The sequence below is a fragment of the Pan paniscus genome, chromosome X, assembly GCF_029289425.2.
Source record: "Pan paniscus chromosome X, NHGRI_mPanPan1-v2.0_pri, whole genome shotgun sequence".
Lineage (NCBI taxonomy): Eukaryota > Metazoa > Chordata > Mammalia > Primates > Hominidae > Pan > Pan paniscus.
Window position 1 is genome coordinate 118,479,424 of NC_073272.2, and position 20,627 is coordinate 118,500,050.

Below are 20,627 nucleotides of genomic sequence, written 5' to 3' on the forward strand. Positions count from 1 at the left end.
GAAACTAGAGTTGAGTTCTAGAACTAGAGTTGAGTTCTAGTCTCAAACGCGAACTCTTGGGCTCAAGTGATCCACCCGCCTTGGCCTCCCAAAGTGCTACAATTACAGGCATGAGCCACCACGCCGGGCCTCTTTAGTTTCTTAATAAGCACATATGTCTTTATTGTGCTTATTAAGAAACTAAAGGGGAGAAGGGGGAGAGGGCTCGTGCTGCATTCTTCAAAGGGAAGGAATTAGCTCTTATTGATTTCACATGCAACAAGTGCCAACTAAGTTGTCTCATTCCAAGTCTCAACTGTCTGGTCTCCAGAAGGTCTCATCAGCACAGCAATTCTGTGCTGGCAATGAAGGGTCCAGACAAGGGAGTTGCCAATGCAGCAGCCATCATGAAAGGCTTAATGGTGTAATGGAAAGCACCATCCAAGAGTCAGAAAATTCTGGAATCCTAGGCTTGAATTCACTATCAATTAGCTCTGTGACCTGGAGAAGGTCACTCAACCTCTCTGGGACTCAGCAGGAAAATTAAAGAATTGCACCTGATCAGCATCTCCCAAAGTGTGTTCAGAGGGATGCTCATAAGGTTTGTTGTATGAGAAAGGGATCCGTAGTCCAGTCAATCTGGAAAATTCTGGATTAGACAAAGTTCAGTAGCCTGCTTTTCAACAAAACTTTTCTGAAACTTCAAAATGGTTATGTATATGGTGAAGTTCCAAGAAACCAGGCAACAATATTATCTCCCAATGTATGTAAGCGGAATGTCTGGGAAAAAACACTTTGAGAAATGCTGAACTAGAGTTCCTTTAGCTCTGAAATGCTATGACTTATTTGTGCACCGATTACTCCTGAGCCTGCCAGGGTAAAGGTTCCTAAACTTCAAGGCCTGCCTTAAGTCCAGTTTCCCACCAATCAGTGAAACTCATGCTTCTCTCTATCTTCTGGACACCTAAAACTTGGCTGTTAGCATCAAAAGTTTTGCATCTGAATGTTCTTAGCCTCCTCACTCATTCATTCGTTCATTCATCTATTCAACAAATATTTATTAAGGTCAAGTACTTACCATGTTCTGGGTATCCGTGAGAAAGAAAGAAGTTATAGCTCCCTATATCTTAGCTACCGCCCCTACATCAAGGCTGTAGGCAAGCCCTCCTTAGCATCCCCCTTAGCAACTAGCACAGTGCAAGGCATGCAGTAACAGCTGTGTCCACTGGGGGGCGCAGAATACCAACACAGCTTGTCACTTCCTTTGACTTGAGACCACTGAACAGAGTCATCCTTCAGCATACGATAATTTAAACACTGGCCCTTATAAGGAGTTGATGCAAATTATAGATGACATAGGTAAAGAGCTTAGCATATGATCTGGCATGTAGTAAGTGTTCAAGAAATGTAAGCTAGTGTTAGGGACTCAGTAATTACTTGTTTATCAGGGCTGGATTCAATTCTATCTCATTAGAAGCAGCCCCATATCTATAACTGAATAGTGAACTGTACAATATGCATAATTGGAGGCAGAAGCCAGCATGGAGTAGAGCAACGAAAGATTATAGAACTGTTTGCTTGATAATTGCTGCTTAAGTAATTTCTGTTTTGGATGACTTGGGCAATTTCTTATCTACTAGAATTTGCCTATATAGGGGCATGGTTGGGAAAACTTGGCAATTCTACCTAAAGAGAGAAAGAATAAAAAATGAAAATGAAATAGGAAACGTATATTTTCTGCAAGATCCCTTTTAAAAGTGTTTTCAGAAAAAATAATTTCTACAATAATAAAATATTTAAGGCTGGGCATGGTGGCTCACACCTGTAATCCCAGCACTTTGGGAAGCCAAGGCAGGAGGATTGCTTGAGCTCAGGAGTTCGAGACCAGCCTGATCAACATAGCCAGACCTCATCTGTATTGAAAATAAAAAAGGCCGGGCGCGGTGGCTCACGCCTGTAATCCCAGCACTTTGGGAGGCCGAGGCGGGCAGATCACGAGGTCAGGAGGTGGAGACCATCCTGGCTAACACGGTGAAACCCCGTCTCTACTAAAAATACAAAAAATTAGCTGGGCGCGGTGGCAGGTGCCTGTAGTCCCAGCTACTCGGGAGGCTGAGGCAGGAGAATGGCGCGAACCCGGGAGGCGGAGCTTGCAGTGAGCCCAGATCCAGCCATTACACTCCAGCCTGGGTGACAGAGTGAGACTCCATCTCAAAAAAAAAAAAAAAAGAAAGAAGGAAAAGAAAAGAAAAATCAGCTGGGGGTGGTGGTTAGTGCCTGCACTCCCAACTACTCAGGAGGCTGAAACAGGGGGATTGCTTGAGCCCAGGAGGTTGAAGCTGCAGTGAGCTATGACAATGCCACTGTACTCTCCCCTGGGCAAGGAAGTGAGATCCTTCTACCTCTGCCTCCCAAGGTGCCAGGATTACAGGTATGAGCTACTGTGCCCAGACGATTTATTGATTCTTGACAGGTGGATCTCATTCTGGCCTTCTGAAAGGGGAACAACTTTATGCTCAGAAGATTTAGAAACACAGCAATTGTTGCCCTTCTTGCTTCAAAATCCCATAGTGGAAGAGAGGAAAGCAAAGCTAGGATTCCCCAGCAATTCCTGAGTTGCAAACCTGCTTCTAATAATCCAGCAAAGACAGGGAGAAGAGAGTCAGCAGCTAATAGCTCCATTTGTGACACAATCTATAAACACTGAATAACTGGATAAAAACATGTCTAATAAACTATTTAGGCTGTAATAATGAATTCAACAAACAATCATTGTATGAGCAGAAAAATTGTACATTAACACATTTTTATGTTCCTAAATTAACAAAATGACTAGTGACTTTGGAACTGTAACAGGTGCTGAAAGTTAAGTATGCATATAGTCCAATTTCCCCCCAATTTTCCATTCTTTTCTGGGCAGAAACAACTTATTTTCCCGCAAAGATTCAAAAATAGCTAAAGCAATGGGTGTCTCTTTTAACCATGGACCCTAGAAGAAAAAGAATGTTTCCATTCCATCCTGTAGTGTGGCTCTGAGTGTGGTGGTGGTATAGCTTTGTTAGCAGGGAGCTGGGGAGACACGGAGAGATGGTAACTGCCAAATATGGTAGGTTGGCTGCTGTTGCTCTAGGTCAGTGGCTTGAAAGCTGGATACGGCCTTTGTGACAACCCATTGCCAGACATACAATGTCAGTAGCAAGGGTCTATGTCTTCAGCCTGCTTTCCATTAGGAGACCGCCCTATCCCTAACTGTATCCAACACCCCCCACCCCCGCTATCCCATGAATGAAGACGAGCCCTGGTCTCAGCCCTGGGAGTGAGATACAAAGCTGGGTACTGTCCATGTGCTATGTTGCTTTTGAAACCCTAATGGAATCTGAGATAGTTGCCATATATTCAAGTCTATAAATTTGGCCTTTGAAGCTTTCTTTTTTAAAGTGTGGTGGGGGCACCTTTCAATCACCAGCAGCTGAGCCCTCCACAGGCTGTTTTTCAAAATCTAGGAAAAGCACAAAGGGTAGAGAGATCTAGACAGCAGGTATGGGTAAAAACTCACATTTGTACCCAGCAATGTTTATATGGGTCACCTATACACTGGATAACTTATGCCATCACAGGGTACAGCAGTTGCAGTCAGTGAGCTGACAGCTGAGAGCTGACAGCTGTCAGGACTTCTATAACAAAGCCACTGATTTCCCTGTCTCAGCCCAAAGACTATGCATTCCCAAGCAGCAAGTAACTTTCAACATACTCATCCAGTCATGGTCTGCAGTGTGTCACATGCCAGAAAACAGCTCATTGAAGGCTGTTTTTTCTCCAGAGAAGAAAACACAGCTAAATCTAATGAGAAATGGTTGCCTCTAAGTTGTATATTTGCTTATCCACAATGCATACAGGCAGCCCATCTGAACTGAAATGAATGAGCTTTTAAAATACATCGCATAATGATGACTTTGTTCTTTTGCATTGCTGCTTGGAAAGAAATTTATTTTTTTAGTTTTTATTTATTACTATTTTTTTGAGACGGAGTCTCGCACTGTCACCCAGGCTAGAGTGCAGTGATGCAATCTCGGCTCACTGCAACCTCCACCTCCCGGGTTCACGCCATTCTTCTGCCTCAGCCTCCCAAGAAGCTGGGACTACAGGCATCCGCCACCACGCCCAGCTAATTTTTTGTATTTTTAATAGAGACAGGGTTTCACCGTGTTAGATAGGATGGTCTCCTGACCTCGTGATCTGCCCGCCTAGGCCTCCCAACGTGCTGGGATTACAGGCGTGAGCCAGCGCGCCCGGCATTTTTTTTTTTTTTTTTTTTTTGAGATGGAGTCTTGCTCTGTAGCCCAGGCTGGAGTACAGTGGCGCGATCTCAACTTGCTACAACTTCCACCTCCCAGTTTCAAGTGATTCTCTTGCCTCAGCCTCCCGAGTAGCTGGAACTACAGACGCCTGCAACCACACCTGGCTAATTTTTAAAAATATTTTTAGTAGAGACAGGGTTTCACCGTGTTGGCCAGGCTGGTCTTGAACTCCTGACCTCAAGTGATCCACCCACCTCGGCCTCCCAAAGTGCTGAGATTACAGGCGTGAGCCACCACGCCCAGCTGGAAAGAAAACATTTCTAACTAAACTTTCTTCCCTTTAACCTCCCAACAGCCACCTTATTCTCTGGCCAGCCCTGACTAGTTCTAAAACTTCTAAAACTGTACTCAAATATTTGGTCTTACAAAAAACAAACTTGAGAACAGAGAAAAGGCATTTCGTTGCTACCACTCTTCATCAAGATATACTGTGCTGCCACCTTCTTTTATAGGCATCTGTTTAGTTCATATCCAAAAAGTCAATTGGTTTGGTAGTTGGGTTTGCTTTGGTGAGAAGGCCTTTCACTCATTTATTCATTCATTCATTCATTAAATATTTTGGAGTGCCTAATCTCTTTCTCTCTTTTTCTCTCTGTCTCTCTCTCTCTCTGAGACACAATACTAAACAGTGATAACACAGAGATGAAGAAGACCCAAGCACTGCCACTAAGAATCCGTGATCAGGCTCTCAGCATCCACTGCCCCACATCATGTGTGAAGCCAGGCCCCCAGGAAGCCACAAGGAGGTTTCCCTCTGTTCTTCCAGACAAAGTTTTCTGTACCATACACCACTAAAGAAAACTCAGCAAAAGAATGGAAGAACAACCCAAAGAACTGTTCAATTCAATTCTGTCTTTACACTCAATGTCTCACATTGCATCTTATGATTTCCTTTTTATTGTGTGTGTGTGTGTGTGTGTAAAGCTTATCATTGTTTAGTGACATTTGCCTCCCTTTCTAATTATTCCAAGCATGATCACCTATCACTCATAGATTGTGCCACAATTTAGGCAATGGATACACGAGTAAGTTTTGCCAAAGAGAATTTTTGTAAATTTAATCCTATTTAACAGAAGCCTGTGGAGGCATCTTTTGTTTCTACCTCCTTTTACTCCTCAACAAATTAATCTCTTTCTTAGATCTGAATTACTATCTACAGCAAAACCTCAGCTGAATTTGTCAGATCATGGTCTGTTCTGATTGGTTTTTTCTGATGAAGCAGAAAAAGCCTTAGTAAGTAAAACCTGGTAAAACCTGGTAACCATTTTCAAAGAAGATTGCAGGACCTCAGGCAAATCTTTGACTATCAGAGTTGGAGGTGCCAAAGAAGAAATTAGAAAACTGAAAAGTAAACGTGACTGAGTCTAATGATCTGAACTTGTTTTCTTGTGCCTTGCTTCTTTGTCCTAGGAGCTAAATAAACACAGTAAACAAATCTAATTCTGGTTATCAAAGTTTTATTGGGTTGCTTACCCTCATCACCGGCCTCCAGAACATCCAGACTGTCAGAAATTTCACTTAGTGATTCAGCCGTTGTAGGATGACTAAAATAAAATACAAAGCAAAAAAGCAAAATATCATCATTTGATATTCAGGGCGTAATGCAATCCTTTCACCCTACCCCTTATCCTTCAGTTATATTCTTAAAATAGCCTAGAAAACATATACAAATGGAATTGCCATTACAGAGAATTATCCTTCCTTTAAAAAAGACAATGATTCCAAATGATTCCATTTACATAAAATGTCCAGAATAGGCAAATACGTAGACACAGAGAATGTCTTGCTCAGGGCTGGGAGGATGTTTTTTGTTTTGTTTTGTTTTGGTGGGGGGGGCGTTGGTAAAGTGTACAAGATTTCTTTTTTGTTTTGTTTTTTTGTTTTATTGTTTTTTGTTTTTTGTTTTTTTACAGGATCTTGCTCTGTTACTCAGGCTGGAGTGCAGTGGTGTGATCACAGCTTACTGCAGCCTCAACCTCCCAGGCTCAGGCAAAACTCTCACCTCAGTCTCCCAAGTAGTTGGGACTACAGGCGCATGCCACAACACCCAACTAATTTTTGAATTTTTAGTATGGACGGGGTCTTGCTATGTTGAACTAGAACTCCTGAGCTCAAGCAATTCTCCTGTCTTGGCGTCCCAAAGTCCTGGGATTACAGGCATGAGCCACTGTGCCCAGATAAGGTTTCTTTTTGAGATGATGAAAAATGTTCTAAAATTGATTGTGGTGATGGTTGCACAAATCTGTGACTGTATTTAAAACCATTGAATTGTATACTTTAAATAGGTGACTTGTATAGTATGTGAATTATAGCTCAATAAAGCTGTTACCAAAAAAAAGACAAATGCAAAAAACCTGATCTATTGTTTTGTGGGTTGGGGCCCATTAACTTTGGATGCCTATTACTATTCACGGGTGTGCCCAGGGAGACAAAATTGTTTTGATAAACACACAGAGCCATAAAGAAAAGACTGAAACATCTGACTACATGAAAATTTCAGGCCGGTTACAGTGGCTCAAGCCTGTAATCCCAGCACTTTGGGAGGCAAAGGCAGGAGGATCACTTGAGCCCAGGAGTTTTGAGTTGAGGCTGGGCAATATGGCAAAACCTCATCTCTACAAAAATTTTTTTTAATAGCTGGGCATTGTGGCATGTGCCTGTAGTCCCAGCTACTAGGGAGGCTGAGGCGGGAGGATCACTTGAACCCAGGAGATTGAGGCCGTAGTCAGCCATGATCATGCCACTGCACTGTAGCCTGAGTGACAGAGCAGGACCCTGTCTCAAAAAAAAAAAAGTGAAACTTATGGAGAAGAAATAAGTCAATAAAAGAATGACAAACTAGAAAACAATACTAGCAACAAATATAACAGATACAGGGGCCAAATTTCTTAATTTATAAAGAGCTCATATAAATCAATAAAAGACAAACAACTTGGTCTAAAAGGGACAAAGACTACGAAGCACTTAGCAGAAAAAGAAATACAAATAATCACATATGAAGAGGCTCCGTCCCACTGACAATTAAAGAGATAGAAATAAACATATCATATAAGTATTGTCATCTATCAGATTGTGAAAATCCTTAATTTGGATGATATTGCATTGCTGATGAAGGTGGGAAAAAATAGGGACTCTCATGCACTCTGGAGTAAGTAGTTCTAACTCTCTAAAGAGCAATTTGGCAATGCCTATCAAAATTTAAAATGCACATACCTTTTGATCCAGGAACATCACTTCTCGAACATTACCTTATAGATAAATAGTCACACTTGCACACAATAATATACATACAAGAATGTGTATCACAGCATTGTTTCCAATAGTTAAAAACGGGAAACAACCAAAGTGATCATGAAAAGGATAATTCTCCCATGACTCACTCCATGTCATGCTTCTAAGGAAGCATGTCGGTTGATAATCAAACTTTTAGAAATCAATGCTGACATTATTTTTAGAGACAGCGCCTTGCTCTGTTGCCCAGGCTGGAGTGCAGTGGTGCAATCATAGTTCACTGCAGCCTCAACCTCCTTAGCTGAAGAGATCCTCCCACCTCAGCCTTCATAGCATGCCCAGCTAATACATATATATATATATATTTTTTTTTTTTTTTTTTCTGGAGAGATGGGGTCTCAGTCTGTGCCCAGGCTAGTCTTGAACTCAAGTGATTCCCCTGCCTTGGCCTCCCAAAGTGCTGGGATTACAGGCATGAGCCACTGTGCCTGTCCCAATGCTTTCATTCTTGATGAAAGTTTGTGTGGGGGGTGGGGGTGGGGTGGGAGGGAGATCTGAGGAGCACCACAACCCAGAGAAAGGGTGCTATAGTCATCTGTGCCAGAAGGCCATAGAAAGGCAAGCAGAGACTTTGCGCCTATGATAACTCTCCTTGAGGTCTTGATGTAACTGAATGAACTATTGTAAAGTGGGGTTAAGTAGATTCTAGAATCCCCTTGCCACTCCAGATCTGCTCTTTTCCCAGACATAGCTATGCTGCCATTGCTGTTTCATTGGTGGGCTTCAGGCCCATCCTGTCCTGCTTTCTAGCTGTAAACCCCTGATGCATCTCCAGAGGTGGGGGGCCGGGGGGCAGGGCTGGTGACCACAGGCTCTAAGGCTAAGGAGAACTTGAGAGTTCACATAGCCAGAGTGACTGAAGCCTTGGAGAGCAAAAGGTTCCAAATCACCATGAGAACTGACAGGGCTGTGGTGTCAAGATTGCTTCAGACCCACTTACTGAGATGCCCTGTGGTTCCCCACAATTCCCCCTCACTGCCACAGGTAATAAACCCAATTTGTTCAACGACAGGTATGTTCCTGGCTGAAAGGTATTGATATTTTAAGTCACTCAACTTTTATGAGTTAATATTACAATTCTGCCTAAAGATGACTTGAGTCCCAGGCCCACACAGTGATCAATAATTACCCCGCTCACACACACACGGAGACACATGCACACACACACCCTCTCCACTCCAATAACCACACCGCCTTTCTTATCATATGCAGACCATCAGGAGAGCCCACATCAATGGATTTACACACCAATGCATTGTCCCAGAATGAATGGCTTTACCCTTGGCATTCCTGTCTCTGCTAGTTTTCCAAGATCTGGAGATCTGGCAGGAGCAAAGAGGAAGGAAAATTCAACATCTGACTGGACACAGTGGCTCACACCTGTAATCCCAACAATTTGGAAGGCCAAGGTGGGTGGATTGCTTGAGCCCAGGGCTTTGAGACCAGCCCGGGCAACATGGCAAAACCCCATCTCTAGAAAAAATACAAAACAAATTAGCTGAATGTGGTGGTGCATGCCTGTAGTCCCAGCTACTCAGGAAGTTGCGGTGAGAGGATCACTTGAGCCTGGGAGGTCGAGGGTACAGTGAGCCAAGATCATGCCACTGCACTCCAGCCAGGGTGACAGGGTGAGAACCTGTCTCAAAAAAAAAAAAAAAAAATTCAAAAGCTCTTAGGAAATTCAGAGGGAGAACAGGAGGAGTTTGTGTCATTGGTAAGTTCCTGGCCATCTTAATAAACACAGCAGCACCCCCACCCCTGCCACTTTAGAAGCCTTTTTAGACATTGGGGAAATAAACTATCTTAGAGAAGCCTGTGGGAAAAAAAGCCCGTTAACCAAAATGTGGGGCCATGGTAGGCTAACATTGTCATTGACCTACCACTGTCAAGTGTAGAAGATAGAAAGGGAAAAAAAACACTAAAGAGAAAAATATGAAAGATGAGGGAGAACAAAGAAAGAGGGCATCTTGGCTACATCTGAACGTTTAGAGCACTAATAGAATCATTGCATTTAACCCTTGAGCTTAGACTGTCCTGTCTGAAATTCTTTGTAGCATACTTGCCTTATTTCCCTAACCAAATCCTAAAAGCCCTGAGGCTTTTAGCAGGCACTCTGTTGACAACACCACCATCAACCAATCCAACTGGACATGTGGAACTGTCTCCTCTCCTAAACAGCAAAACACAAATCTCCCCTTGAGTTCAAATTCTCTTCCTGTTACCATCCCATTCCTCTGCATCTCTTTAAAGTAAAATTCTTTAAAGAGTTATCTATACTTACTGCCTTTATGTCCTCACTTTCTATTTTCGTGAGCTCTCCAATCAGGCTTCCAAACTGAACTGCTTCCAAGCCAGTCCACCAACACTGCGCTTGCTGAATCCACCAGTTCCTTTAACTTTCAGCAGCATCTGACGTGATTGGCCACGCCCTACTTTTTGAATAATTTTATCACTTGTCTTCTGGAACACCACACTCCCTTAATTTTCCTCCTACCTTATTGGCTGTTCCTTCTGGGTCGCCTTTGCTGGATCTCTCTCCTCTCCCTGATTTTGAAATGTAGCACTGCAGGGCTCTGTCCTTGGCTCTCTTCTTTGTCTACAATCACTTCTTAGAACCTCACCATTAAATAGAAAAGTTAACCTGAGCAGAATTGCAAGCCACGTATTTTCAATTTTCTAGTAGCTACATTTTTAACAAGAAAAAAGAAACAGGTGAGACTGCTTTTAATAATATATTTTATTTAACCCAATATAACCACCATATTATGATTATTTCAACATATAGTCACTACAAAAATAATATTAATAGTATATTTTACATTATTTTTGTTCACAGTAAGCTGCCACATCAGCTGCATCAGCCTCCTGCTCCGAATCCCCAGTGGCTTCCCATCAAGCTGAGAGTAAAATCCCAGCCCCTTACCATGGGCCTTATGTGATGCAAGCCCACCCCCATGCTCCACTGATCACCAAACCCGCTACCCCCCTACTTCATCCCTTCACCTAGCCTCACTGGCCCTCCTGGTAATGCCCCCTTTCAATCTCAGGATCTTTGCATTTGCTGCTTTCTCTGCCTGGAGGACTCTTTCCCCACATAGTTGCATGGCTGGCTTTCTTGCATCATTCAAGCATCCAATGTTACTTCCCCCAGAGAGCACGTCCATGATCATCCTAGTTAAAATGCTCCCACTCTCTCTCCATCCCATTATTCTTTTTTTATTTATTTTTCATTTTTTATTTATTTTTTGAGACGGAGTTTCACTCTTTATGCCCGGGCTGGAGTGCAATGGCACAATCTTGGCTCACTGCAACCTCCGCCACCCGGGTTCAAGTAACTCTCCTGCCTCAGCCTCCCAAGTAGCTGGGATTACAGACGTGACACACCACTCCCTGCTAATTGTGTATTTTTAGTAGAGATGGGGTTTCTCCATGTTGGTCAGGCTGGTCTCAAACTCCCGACCTCAGGTGATCTGCCCACCTCGGCTCCCCAAAGTGCTGGGATTACTGGCGTGAGCCACTGTGCCAGGCCAATTATTCTTTATTAACATCTTCATAGCCCTCACTGCTGCCTAAAATTATATTCTATGTTAATTACTAGTTTTTTGTCTATCTCCTCAACTAGAATGTAAATTCCATAAGGTCAGGGGCCTTGTCTATTTTGATCATCATTGAATCTCCCAGGACCCAGAATAGTGCCTAGAATGAAAGAGGCAAAAGATTTACTGTTGGATCAGATGTGGTGTGTCAGGGGAATAGCAGGCACTCAATAAACGTTTGTGGAATGAATGCATAAATTCAATAAAAGAAAAAAAATTCTTCAATTTTTTATTGAAAAATTCAATAAAATCCACCTTTGTGGATTTCACTCTGAGCTTGATGGCAAGTCACTGGGGGGTTTGGAGCAGGGGGCTGATGCAGCTGATGTGGCAGCTTAGTGTGAACAAAAATAATGTAAAATATATCATTAATATTATTTTTATAGTGATTATATGTTGAAATAGTCATAATATGGTGGTTATATTGGGTTAAGTAAAATATATTATTAAAATAAAAAGTGGTTCCTATCAAAGAACCACCTTTGTGGTCAGAAATTTCTTCAGACACAGAGGCATGCTATACGGGGCAGAGGAAGACTTGTCCTAGCAGAAGAACCCCCTTGTTTTCCAGTTTAGCAAGACCTGTCTTCCCTCCCAGCCCTGGGTTATTCACCTGTACAGAATCAAGCACTCTTGGACCCCTCTTTCCCTTGATACACAGATCCCATTCCTAGATATCCTAGCCACGTGAACCGTGAGTGTGGAGCCCCATTCAGCTGGGCTAGGTCTGGACCCTCATGGAGAAAGAGGTTTCAATAAAAGAAACGCTGCCTCTTCCTACTTTCCAGCCACCACCTTTTCTGTCCTTTTTCCCCCACAAGCTGATCTTATTAAATAATTTCCTTCCCAAGTATCTCCTTTTAGAGGCATCACTGTATATTTCTTTCACGTGCCTCATTATGGCTAATAAAAATTTAAAATAAATTTGTCCCTTAATCATACCATGATTCATTGGTAGTGACCTTGGGGCTGCCTCCTCTGAGCTATACATTTATTTATGATATTTAGAAAAAGCTACAGTCACCTCACAATCTCAAAAAAGGCACAGTGTTCTCTCTGAAATATAACCATGAGCCTCCCCGCTTAAACTTGTCCACCAGCTTCCTGCTGCCTGCAAGATAAAAGCCAAGTTCTTAACACTCAAGGCCCTCTGCAATCTGGTGTTCTCTGCCCACTGGAGGGGGTCCAGTCTCCCAGCAGCCCACCCCTGACTCACACCCCCATGCTCTGACCTCCCAGAATCACCATGTTCTTTTGTTTTCTCTGTGTTCCACACAGGTTGTGCACTTGGCTTGGAACATCATCCCTCTAATTCCCACATCCTTGAAATTACACATATGCTTCAAGACCCAGCTCAAAGGTACCGGCCACCCATGCCCCATGCTCTCAGACCTTTGCGCATACCTGTTGTCATAGTTGATATCACCTTGAGAACAGTGACCATGTTTTGATTATCTGAGTATTACCAGCACCTAGCACAATACCAGGCACACAGGACGTGCTCACTATATATTTTTGTGGATGGATGAATGCAGGGGGTGGAGAGGGTCTTGCAGTGGCAAACAGAAATCAGTGGGAAAAGTGGTCTTTTTTAAATATATGGGGACGCATTGAGACACACTTTCAGTAAAAGACCCTTCTGCATGAAGTCCCATGAAAAAGCTGGCAAACCGAATGAGGGAAGAGGAACTATATGTTTTTATCCAGTAAATTATGAGAGGCTTTCGGAACCACTTCCAAGGACCAAACATAGTCATGTAATAATGGTTATCAGGAAACCTGGCAGAGCAGAGGTATCGAGTCTCGTTATCAAGTCATTATTAAAGTGCTTTGTTTGCTTCTCTAGGCCAACCCCAGATGCTTAGGCCCCAGAGCTGCCTTTTCCTTCTGAAACTGGCTCATTTGAGGGTTGAACAAGGGTTTTGGGGGAAAAAGAGGGGAAAAAAAGGGGAAAAGGCCCTTCTTCCAAAGTTGTTGAATTTTTTTAAACCACAGCCTGATTTGGCTTCAGGGATTCAGAAGACTTTTCCTGACAGCTCTGTTGCCCTCCCGGAATGGAGAATGCTAATGGAAAGCAGCTGGCCTCATGTTGTTGGTTTTCTTTAAACAACGTAATAGGATGAAATGTATTTCACAGAGTCTGCGGTAAACAGAATTCTTAGATGACCCACAAGATTCCCACCCCCTGGTATGCATGTCCTGTAAATCCCCTCTCCTTCAGTGTGGGTGGACCTAACCTAATCAGGTGGGCCTCTGAAAAGGAGGGTTTACAAACACCACATGCTCTCACTTATACGTGGGAGCTAAACATTGCGTGCGCATGGACATAAAGATGGGAACGACAGACAGACACTGGGCACTGGGGACTACTAGAGGGGAGAGGGTGGGAGGGAGCAGCGTTGAAAAACTACCTATAAGGTACTATGCTCACTTCCTGGGTGATGGGATCAACCATACCCAAAACCTCAGTAACATGCAATTTACCCATGTAACAAACCTACCCATGTACCCCCGAACCTAAAATAAAAGTTGAAAAAATAAACAAAACACACATTTGAACATAAGTAAATAAAAGGAGGATTTAGAGATCAGATAATAGAAGCCAGAGAGAGTCAAAGCTGCAGCAGATGCTGTCCTGTAGGCCTTGGAGTAACCAACTGCCATGTTGTCAAGGGCCACATGGCAGGGCATGGCAGGACATGACATGTGGCCTCTAGTAGCTGAGAGAACCCCTTAGCTAACAGCCATCAAGAAACCAGGGACCTCAGGCAGGGCACAGTGGCTCACGCCTATAATCCCAGCACTTTGGGAGGCCGAGGCAAAGGATCACTTGAGCTCAGGAGTTTGATACCAGCCTGGGCAACACAGGAAGACCCGTCTCTACTAAAAATACAAAACGTAGCCAGGCATGGTGGTGCACACCTGTAGTCCCAGTTAAGGCTGAGGTGGGAGGATTGATTGCGCCCATGAGGTTGAGGCTGCAGTGAGCTGTGATTGCTCCACTCTAGCCTGGGTGACAGAGTGAGACCCTGCCTCAGAGGGGGAACAAAAGGAAATCAGGAACCTCAGCCCTATAGCCTCAAAAAACTGAATTCTGCCAACAACCATTCAGTTTAAAAGATAACCCTGTACCTAAGAGGAGACCTCAGCCCTGACGGCGATTGAGCCTTGTGAGACCCTGAGCAGAGGACTCAGCTAAGCCCAGTCTGGACTCTTGACTCATAGAAACTGAGAGATGGTATATTTGTGTTGTCATAAGACAGTATTTTTTTTTGTCATTTGTAACATAGCAATAGAAGACTAATAGAGTCCTAGAGGCTCTAGCTCTAATTGCAGATGAAGCCAAAACTGGGGTAGGTTTGGAGCCATGTAAGCTGCAACACAGACCTGGTATAGAAGCACACGAGGGGATTATATGCTCCCTTCCCCCAGCACACCCCACTGCAAACACTTCTTTACGAAGAACTTAAGTTGCTCCTCTCTCAAGCAAATTGTCAGCTGGACTGATTAGACCCTGCCAAAATGTTAGAACATGCAAAATCCCCTTAAAGGCTCAGCTTGTTTGAGATGGCTTTCCCTACCCTCAGGACAATGTCTTTCACCCCTTTCAAACTATTTTATTTGAGACAGGGTTTCACTCTGTTGCCCAGGCTAGAGTGGAATGGCATAATCATAGTTCACTGTAACCTTGAACTCCTGAGCTCAAGCAAGCCTCCTGCCTGAGCCTCTTGAGTAGCTAGGACTTACAGGCATGTGCCACCATACCCAGCTAATTTTTTAAAAAACTTTTCTTGTTGGGGGGGTCTTGCTATGTTGCCCAGGCTGGTCTCAAACTACTGGGCTCAAGCAACCCTCCTGCCTCTGCCTCCCAAAGTGCTGGGATTACAGGCATGAGCCACTGCACCCAGCCTTTCAAACTATTGCTGTACTTTGTGCCCTCAACCAAGAGTATGTGCATCCACCAAGCAGTGGCTAAAGAGCCCTGGAGTTGAACATTCTGAGGTATGGTAAGGGGAGAGAGTGGTGGTGATTGGATTCTTCTAGAGGGAGCGTCTGATGCCAGGATGCCAACTCACTGAGGAACGAGGAACCACCCAAAATGAAAGTATCAGAAAGGGCCCCTATACCCCTTAATTGCAAAATAAAGTATCCTCCAGGGGAAAGGAGGCTATAATCACCCCACAGCTTCCTCTTTTCTTGCAGGAGGTTGGCAGGAGGGCATCAGAGGTCCAGCCAGCTCCTGAAATGCAGCCCTTGGACACTCCGTAATGAAGAAGGCTGCCCTTCAGATCACACAATGAGCTCCAGAAGTCCTACTCCACGAGTCCACCAGTAGTCAGTATGATTCCATTGTGGAAAGTCACCCCACTGATTGGCAGAGTTCATTTGGTGGGGTAGGGGTTTGATACCAGGTTCCACCCAGGATACAACTATGTCCATGCACAAATCAGGGCTGTGGGATATAGACGGAATGATTGGCATTTGCCCAGCAGGGGCCAAGAGCAGCAGCATTTCTCAGCAAGCCCAGGGCCAGCTAGCTAGCCTTGAACTTCTGTTTGTTTGTGCTCCTAGGAGCAGGTGTGAGCACCCTCACGGGAACCTGGGTAGAGGAGGAGAACAATCTTTTTTTCTTTTTCTTTTCTTTCTTTTTTTTTTTAATACTGTGTCTCGCTCTGTCGCCAGGCTGGAGTGCAGTGGTGGAGGAGAACAATCTTGATGGCCATTTATGCTGGCTCTGAGAGCCCTGGGTGGGTATCTACCCAAAGCAGAAACTGATGCATGGCTTTGGTGGCACATTATTATATTTTTTAATTTGGAAATTTTGTATTGATACATTATGTTTGTACATATTTATGGGGTACATGTCATACTTTGTTACATGCATAGAACATATAATCATCAAGTCGGTATTTAGTAGATATTCATCACCTCAAATATTTGTGTTGGGAACATTTCAAGACCTCTTTTGTGGCTATTTTGAAATATAGAATATATTATTAATTATAGTCATTCTACTCTGCTATGGAACATTAGAACTGTTTCTTTCTATCTAACTGTATGTTTGTATTAACCAACCTCTCTTCATTCACCCCTGCCACCCATACACCCTTCCCAGTCTCTGGTAACTATCATTCTACTCTCTACCGCCATGAGATCAACTTTTTCATCTTCCACATATGAATGAGAACATGTATTATTTGCCTTTCTGTGCCTGCCTTATTTCACTTAACATAACATCCTCCAGGCTCATTCACATTGCTGTGAATGACAGGATTTAATTCTTTTACATAGCCAAGTAGTACTCCATTGTGTATATATACTGCATTTCCTTTATCCATTCATCTATTGATGGACAGTTAGATTAATTTCACATCTTCACTACTGCGATGGCACACTACTTAAAATGACATCTTCAGCAAATTCTGCAAAGTCAACCCTCCAAATGTCCATGGATGTCAGCAGCAAGACATACCAGGGAGAGAAGATCATCTCTCTACATTCCACACCCTCACCTGTGGGTATTTGAACATCTGGATCATCAAACAGATGCCCAAATAGGCTCTAGGGGATGCCTGCCTCAGATACTTGCTGCAGGACAATTGTCACTGAGGCCTTTCTTACACACTAGAAGGCCAAAGAATAATGGAATCCACCCTCTCCACCTCGCCATCACGAGGAAGCCCATTTCAGAAATACCTCTGAGCACCCTGATTGTCATCCAGTGAACATGCAAAGAACTTGGCCTAAAAGGTCCTTTCTGAGATCTCTCTAGTGGCCTAGAAGCCTAGCAGACAGGGAGTCCTATTCCATCTTACAATCCACAAATCCTATGATCAAAGGCTCTGTTCTTGTGCAGTGAGGGGCAATTAATATTATGCAATTAATCCAACTAATGAAATTGCTGAGTCCTCAGTCTGTGCCAGGCAGGCACTGTGAAAAATTATTTTATGTGCATTATCTAATTGAGTCCTCACAAGAGTTCTATGTAGTAGGCATTGTTATTTTGTTTTTATTCTTTTCACACCCACTTCCCAGATGAGGAAACTGAGTCTTGCTGAAATTAGGCAGTCTGTGCAAGGTCATACACGTTGTGAGTAATAGAGTTAGGACTCAAACCCAGTTCTGGATTTTAAAGCCCATGATTCGACCACTACACTCTTCTCCTTCCTCACTTGGCAAAATCTGGTCAATTTGAAATGCCCACTCACTGCTGCCGTAGAGAATCTTCCTTACTGGTCTATTACATGACCCGAAAATAGAATAGTTCACCAGGCCATTAGCAGCCCCTAACACCTTTGCAGATATTTGCTGACATTTTAACAATGCACAGAGTCCTGCCAAAAATGACCCACTAGATACATATATTGTGATGAGGGATCTTAAGGGAGATAGGTCTGCAGCATGGGGACCCTTGGGTGGTCAGACTGAAGTGCTGTTCCAGCATTGGGGAGGAGGGGCAGGAAAGCATGAGAACACTGGGAGACTCAAGAGAAAAGTCAGAATTGAGGGGCCCTAAGGATGGACTTCACAGCTTTGAGTGTGTGTTGGGTGCCAAGAGCTCTGCCCCCAAATGCTCTGCTAGTTCTCAAGCCCATCCCAGCAGAATGTGTCTAAGGCTTTTGATCTTGTTGTTGAGTTACTGCAGTAGCTGTTATTACTGCTTCCAGTGGTCAATAATAACACCAGTTGAGGGAGGAGGTAAAAATCTCCAAAGAGGAAAAAAAAGTAAAAGTAGAAGAAGGCCAGGTGCGGTGGCTCACGCCTGTAATCCCAGCACTTTGGGAGGCCGAGGCGGGCGGATCACCTGAGGTCAAGAGATTGAAACCATCCTGGCCAACATGTTGAAACCCCGTCTCTACTAAAAATACAAAAATTAGCTGGGTATGGTGGCGGGTGACTGTAATCCCAGCTACTCGGGAGGCTGAGGCAGAGAATAGCTTGAACCTGGGAGGCAGAGGTTGCAATGAGCCGAGATTGCGCCACTGCACTCCAACCTGGTGACAGAGCAAGATTCCATCTAAAACAAACAAACAAACAAAAGTAGAAGAAAGGGGGTTGCTAGTGGAGGATGTGAATTTTACATAGCTCATTGGATTCTGTGGGATTTGATATAGATATCTCCTGCTCTTAGAATTCAAAAGCCGTCAAGGAGTGGAGACACCAGGAGTCATTTTCTGGCCAGGGGAGGTAGGGGAGATAAGGGAGAAAGAACAACCAGTCCTCTGGAATGTGTCCCCAGCCCAAGCTGAACTATCTGTGTCCTTTGTGCAGGCACATTGTAACTTTCTGGTTTCATCTTGCAGCCTTTTGGCCCACAGGGTGGAGGTTGGGAAAAGCAATCTCAGCATCACCCCATGGTTATGAGAAATAGCCTTTTGGTCTTCCAGTTCTGGAGGGATATAGAAGTCTCCGAGTGAATTTCATCTTAGCAGGAAGGGAATGGGCATAAGGAGGGGTGATGCTGATGTCTTTGTCCCCAGAGGGCACATACCCACAGAAATAACAATGCCATGGCCAGGTGCAGTGGCTCATGCCTGCAATCCCAGCACTTTGGGAGGCTGAGGCCAGAGGATCACTTGAGCCCAGGAATTCAAGAGCAGCCTGGGCAACATGGCAAGACCCCATCTCTACAAAAAAAAATTTCTAAAACTTTAGAAAATTTCTAAAAAAATTTTAGAAAAGAAATAATGCCTCCAAGAATCTGAGATCACTGGACATTCACAGTCAAGGTGACATCTGAGAATTTAGGACCTCAGATTTCTTTAACCCTGATCCCATGTACAGCCCTGCAGCTCGGCAGAGGCAGCTCCCTACCTGGAGTTGTGGGAAGAGTTATCCGAAGGTTCTCTAGCCCCAAATCTTTCCTTTAACCCCAGCCATGGCATCACCCTCTCTTTCTACCTGGCCTAAAATATCCACCATCAGAATCCTTCCCCTTGAACCAGACAGCAAAGTCAGAACATTATTTCCCAGAGCCTGTCTCATTAGTAACCCCAAGGTCTTTATGCACAGCTACTATGTGCTTAGACCTGTTTCAGGTGCTATGTAGGCAATGACAAAATAAAATCGTTAACATTTACTTGACAATGAATATGTGCAAATGCTGTTTGAAGTGCTTCAGATACATCATCTCATTTAATCCTCAGAGCAATCCTATGAGGTAGGTACTAGTTATTTTCACTTCTCCCCCATTTTGTACATGAGGAAACAGAAAGGCTAAGTAACTGCCCAGGGGCACATGACAAGTTCGAATTCTGAAGGTAGGATTTGAATCTAGGCAATCTGACTCCAGAGCCAATAAGTGCTACAGAAAATGACCAATTCCCTGATGACAAAGAGAAAGAATACACATGAAACAATTGAGAATAGAACTACATTAGGAATTACAAAGCCCGCGTCCTGAAATCTGCTGTTCCAAAAAGTTGTCCTTGCAGCCTTGCCCGAGTCATAGCCCCTCTTTGGACCTCAGTTCTCACATTTGTAAAATAAGATGAGGCAAAATTATCATGTGTTAGGACAAGGATTCTCAGGGTTAAACTCTAGGGCAAGCTTGTCCAACCCACGGCTCCTGTGCCGCATGCGGCCCAGGATGGCTTTGAATGTGGCCCAACACAAATTCATCAACTTTCTTAAAACATTATGAGATTTTTTTTACAATTTTTTAAAGCTCATCAGCTGTAGTTAGTGTATTTTATGTGTGGCCCAAGACAATTCTTCTTCCAATGTGGCCCAGGGAAGCCAAAACATGGGCCACCCCTGCTCTAGGGCACTGGCTACATGTGGAAGGAGTCTGCAGGCCCCAAGAGTTGTGGAACAAAAAGCTGGAGTGTACTTTGCTTACATGTGTGGTACAGGGGGCTAGATGCCAGAAATGAGGCAGAGGGGTAAGATCAAGTCAGAAAAGGGTGTCCATAACACATGGCAAAGCTGAGAATGGCAAGGAACAGCAAAGCAAGGCTAGTATGCTGAGATTTAGATGTAAATGAGGTCAAAGAACAAGGGAAGGTGAAACTGAAGGGGAACAACATAGGAGGCCGTCAAGCTACAGAAGGGACCAGAAGGTGCTTTTATGGGTGGCTCCATCTACAGCAGAAAGGACTAAAAGGGACCTTTCCATGAAGGCTGAAGTCACCATGAAAGACTCAATAGAGAAGGCAGAAGTTTGGTTTGGTTTGGTTGTTTGTTTTTTTTTTTTTTTTTTTTGAGATGGTGTCTCGCTCTGTCACCCAGGCTGGAGTGCAATGGTGCAATCTTGGCTCACTGCAAACTCCGCCTCCCGGGTTCAAGCAATTCTCATGCCTCAGCTTCCCGAGTAGCTGGGATTACAGGTGACCACCACCATGCCCAGCTAATTTTTGTATTTTTAGTAGAGACGGGGTTTCACCATGTTGGCCAGGCTGGT

At 43.9% G+C, this 20,627-nt stretch overlaps 1 protein-coding gene across 1 annotated transcript in view; it reads right to left on the reverse strand.

Moving 5' to 3' along the window:
• KIAA1210 (KIAA1210 ortholog) overlaps positions 1-20,627 on the reverse strand; it is a 71,949-nt gene that overhangs the window by 39,187 nt on the left and 12,135 nt on the right. The window contains exon 3 of the mRNA XM_003812631.4: positions 5,811-5,881. Within this exon, the coding sequence (XP_003812679.1) occupies positions 5,811-5,881 (71 nt within the window). The remainder of the gene's footprint in view (positions 1-5,810; positions 5,882-20,627) is intronic.